The 3,723-nt window shown below is 50.3% G+C and overlaps 1 protein-coding gene across 1 annotated transcript; it reads right to left on the bottom strand.

The window, feature by feature from the left end:
* Positions 1-1,216: 1,216 nt before the first annotated feature.
* On the bottom strand, positions 1,217-2,185 carry LOC140173690 (uncharacterized). Its single transcript, XM_072198204.1, has one exon. It carries the CDS (start codon positions 2,183-2,185, stop codon positions 1,217-1,219), a length of 969 nt encoding a protein of 322 aa, XP_072054305.1.
* Positions 2,186-3,723: the final 1,538 nt, after the last annotated feature.

Here is a 3,723-nt window from a genome sequence, read left to right as displayed (position 1 = left end):
TACTGACTGTTCAATTGTGACCCCATTTTGGTTTTCGAGTATGATTTCGGCACCTCCGTGAGTGGAGTTTGACGAGCCGTCGACGTGCAATTTCCATGGTTCGGGGGTGGGTTTTCCCGGAGTCATTTCGGCGATGAAATCGGTCAAAACTTGTGCTTTGATATCGTTCCGGGGTTCGAACTTGACCTGGAATTGGATAACTCGATGGACCATGCTAGCATTCTTCCCGCTAGGTCGGGTTTCTGTAATACTTGCTTGACCGCCTGGTCGGCTCGGACCGTCACGGGGTGAGCTTGGAAGTATTGTCGTAGGCGCCGGGAGGCTGTAAGGAGTGCGAAAGCTAGTTTTTCTAAGCGTGAATAGCGGGTTTCTGCATCTTGTAAGACTTTGCTTATGAAGTATACGGGTTTTCGCTCCTTTTTCTCGTCTTCACGGATGAGAGCTGCTGCGAGTGCCTCTTCCGTTATGGAGAGGTACAGGTAAAGTGTTTCCCCTGTTTGGGGTTTGGCGAGAATTGGTGGTTCCGCTAGGACCCTCTTGAAGTGTTGGAATGCTTCTTCGCACTCCGTCTCCCATTTAAAAGGGTCCCTTTTTTCATTAGTTTGAAGAAAGGGATTGCTTTTTGGGCCGATGCACCGAGAAAGCGTGATAACGCGGTCAGTCGGCTGGTGAGCTTTTGGATGTCTTTAAGGTTTTTGGGGCTTGTCATCTCAAGGACGGCACGACGTTTCTCCGGGTTTGCTTCAACTCCGCGTTGTGTAATCATGAAGCCGAGGAACTTCCCTGCCTCCATTCCGAAGGCGCATTTTGCCGGGTTGAGCCGCATTTGGTGCTCTCGTAGGGTGTTCATTATGACCTTGAGGTCGTTGGTTAGTTGGTCGCCGGATTCAGTCTTGACGAGCATATCGTCTATGTAGACTTCTAACTTGTTTCCGGACAAGTCTCGAAAAATCTTGTTAACAAGTCTTTGATAGGTGGCTCCAGCATTTTTCAAGCCGAAGGGCATTACTGTGTAGCAGTATGTTCTGTCTGGGGTGATGAACGCGGTTTTTTCTTCGTCTGGTCGGTGCATCGGGATTTGGTTGTAGCCAGAATATGCGTCCATAAAGCTGAGGTATCGGTGGCCGGATGCTGCGTCTACTAATCCGTCGATGTTTGGTAGGGGGAAGGCGTCCTTCGGGCAAGCTTTGTTGAGGTCTGTGTAGTCGACGCACATTCACCATTTCCCATTAGATTTCCGTACTAGTACGACGTTGGCTAGCCAGGTCGTGTAGGGGATTTCCCGGATGAAGTTGGCTTCGAGTAGGGCTTTGACTTGTTTTTTGACTTCGGCGGCTCGGTCTGGTGACATTTTTCGTCTCCTTTGTGCCACTGGCTTAGCTTGGGGGTCCACGGCTCGATGGTGGGACATTAGGTCGGGGTTAATTCCCGGCATATCGGTTGGTGTGAATGCGAATAAGTCTCTGTTCTGTTTCAGGAGTTGGGAGAGTTCTTCTTTGAGGTCGTATGGGAGGTTTCTATTGATGAAGGTGTATTCCTCTCTGGTTGGCCCTATTTGTAGTTTTTCCATGTCTCCTTCTGGTTCTGGCCTAGGTTGGCCATCTTGTCGCGCATCTAGGTCGGCTAGGAATATCCCGGCCGCATCCCGGGATTTCTTTCTTAGGGCTAGGCTGGTGTTGTCGCATTCGGCTGTGACCTTTCGTTCTCCGTGGATGGTACCGACGGAGCCGTCGTCGGTTCTGAACTTCATGAGGAGGTATTTGGTAAAGATGACTGCAGAGAAGTCATTAATTTTTTTTCTTCCGAGAATCACTTTATAGGCTGTGGAGTCTTTTAGGACTACGAATTCGGATAGGATTGTCTTTTTCTGATTGCTTGTTCCTACGGTGATGGGGAGGGTAATTGAGCCATCTGGTTTGAGAAAGTTATCACCGAGGCCCGTGACGCCGTGGCGGTGTGTTTGGAGATTGTTGTTCTGGAGCCCGAGCTTGTCGAAGGCTCCTCGGAAAAAGATGTTGGAGTCTGCGCCGGTGTCTACCAGTATCCTTCGTACTAGTCCTGTTCCAATTCTGGCTGAGATGACGAAGGGGGCATCTTCGGCTGAGGTGCCGTGTTGGCAGTCCTCTGGCAAGAACGTTATCATATTGTCGGCCGCGGCGATTGGAGCTTGGTTTCTGATAGCCATTACCTTAAGATCTTTTTTCATTGTAAGTTTTGATTGGCTCGGTATCTCCTTGCCTGTGATGACGTTCACTATGATGGTCAGGTCTTCCTCCGGGCTCTCCCTGCGGGCTTGCTTGTGAGTTCTCGGGTTACGCCCTTCCCTTTCCGGTGACTTGTCTCTCTCCGCGCGTTTCGGTTCTCTGATGATTTTGGTAAATTCCGGGAGTTTGCCGTCTCGTATGGCCTGTTCAATAGCGTCTTTAAGGTCAAGACAATCTTATGTTTTGTGGCCGTAACCTCGGTGGTAGTCACAGTAGAAGGTTTTGTTGCCTCCCGTCCTTTCTTTGAGTTGTCGGGCTTTTGGAATGATGCCTCGATCTGCTATTTGATGGTATATCTCCGTAATAAGTGCTGTTAGGAGCGTGTAATTAGAGAATTTGCCTATTCTTGGTGGCCGGTTGGTTGGCCTGGGGTGGTCCCGTTGATTCTCTTTGGGTGTTGGGTTATGTCGGGACGCCGAATTGCCGTGTTGGGAGTTGGCGTGCTGCCGTTTGTTGGCAGCGACGACCTGGCTGACTTCTTTGTCGTTGATGTAGTCCTTGGCGACGTTCTGGATTTCGTGCATGGTCCATACTGGTTTAGTAGTGAGGTGCTTGCGAAAATCTTCATTCATGAGCCCGTTAGTCAGGCAAAGGCTTGCAACGGAATCCGTGAGTCCATCGACCGTTAGGCATTCATCGTTGAATCGGTCGAGGTATTTCCTTGTGGATTCTTCTTGTTTTTGTGTGACCCCTAATAAGCTGATGGGGTGTTTGGCTTTGGTGATTCTGGTCGTGAACTGGGCCATGAATTTTCGTGCTATGTCGTGGAAGTTGGCTATAGATCCATTCGGGAGGGCGTTGAACCATTTGATCGCTGGTCCGGCAAGGGTTACCGGGAAGGCTCTGCACCGGACTGCGTTGGCCGCTCCTTCTAGGTTCATTCTGGCTTCGAAAGTCGTTAGGTGTTCCTGAGGATCCTTGGTTCCGTCATATTTCATGTCGGTGGGTTTGTCGAAACCTTTGGGAAGTTTTGCCCTTAAGATTCTTTCTGTGAAGGGTGTAGCTCCCATTATGGTGTGGTCATTCCTAGTTCGTTTGGTGTTTCGGTATCTCCGATCCTCGTCTGAGTCGTGTTGATGACTTAGATCTCGGGAAGCGCTGCGGTGGTGTTTCTTGTTGTATCGCCGTTCCAGAGATTTTTTGTGGCGGTGGTCGCGTGAGACATTGCGACCGTCTTTCCTATCGTGTTGCCGGGTTGGTGACCTGCCGCGGTGGGATCTTGACCTGGAAGTCGCCTGGCTTCCGTGTTCGTTGTTGTGCTTTTCTCTGTTGGTCAGTTTGCCTTCAAGTTCCTGGACCCGGAGGTAGAGATCCTGGATGATCTGTGCTGCTTTGTCCCTAGCTTTCTTGGGATGTCGTGGGTCCGTTTCGCCGTGTTCGTTCGTGTGGTGGATAGTACTTGCTATTCTTGCTTGGTTTATGACTTCTTGGTGTTCCGGGCGACGCGGTTGGGAGTCAT

The sequence above is a fragment of the Arachis hypogaea genome, chromosome 6 (assembly GCF_003086295.3).
Source record: "Arachis hypogaea cultivar Tifrunner chromosome 6, arahy.Tifrunner.gnm2.J5K5, whole genome shotgun sequence".
NCBI lineage: Eukaryota > Viridiplantae > Streptophyta > Magnoliopsida > Fabales > Fabaceae > Arachis > Arachis hypogaea.
The sequence above is the reverse complement of the archived record's forward strand: the minus strand, read 5'-3'. Positions and strand labels throughout refer to the sequence as shown.

Excerpts from the sequence above, each read along its gene's own strand:
- LOC140173690 (XM_072198204.1), bottom strand. The coding sequence starts at position 2,185 with ATGGCTATCAGAAACCAAGCTCCAATCGCCGCGGCCGACAATATGATA.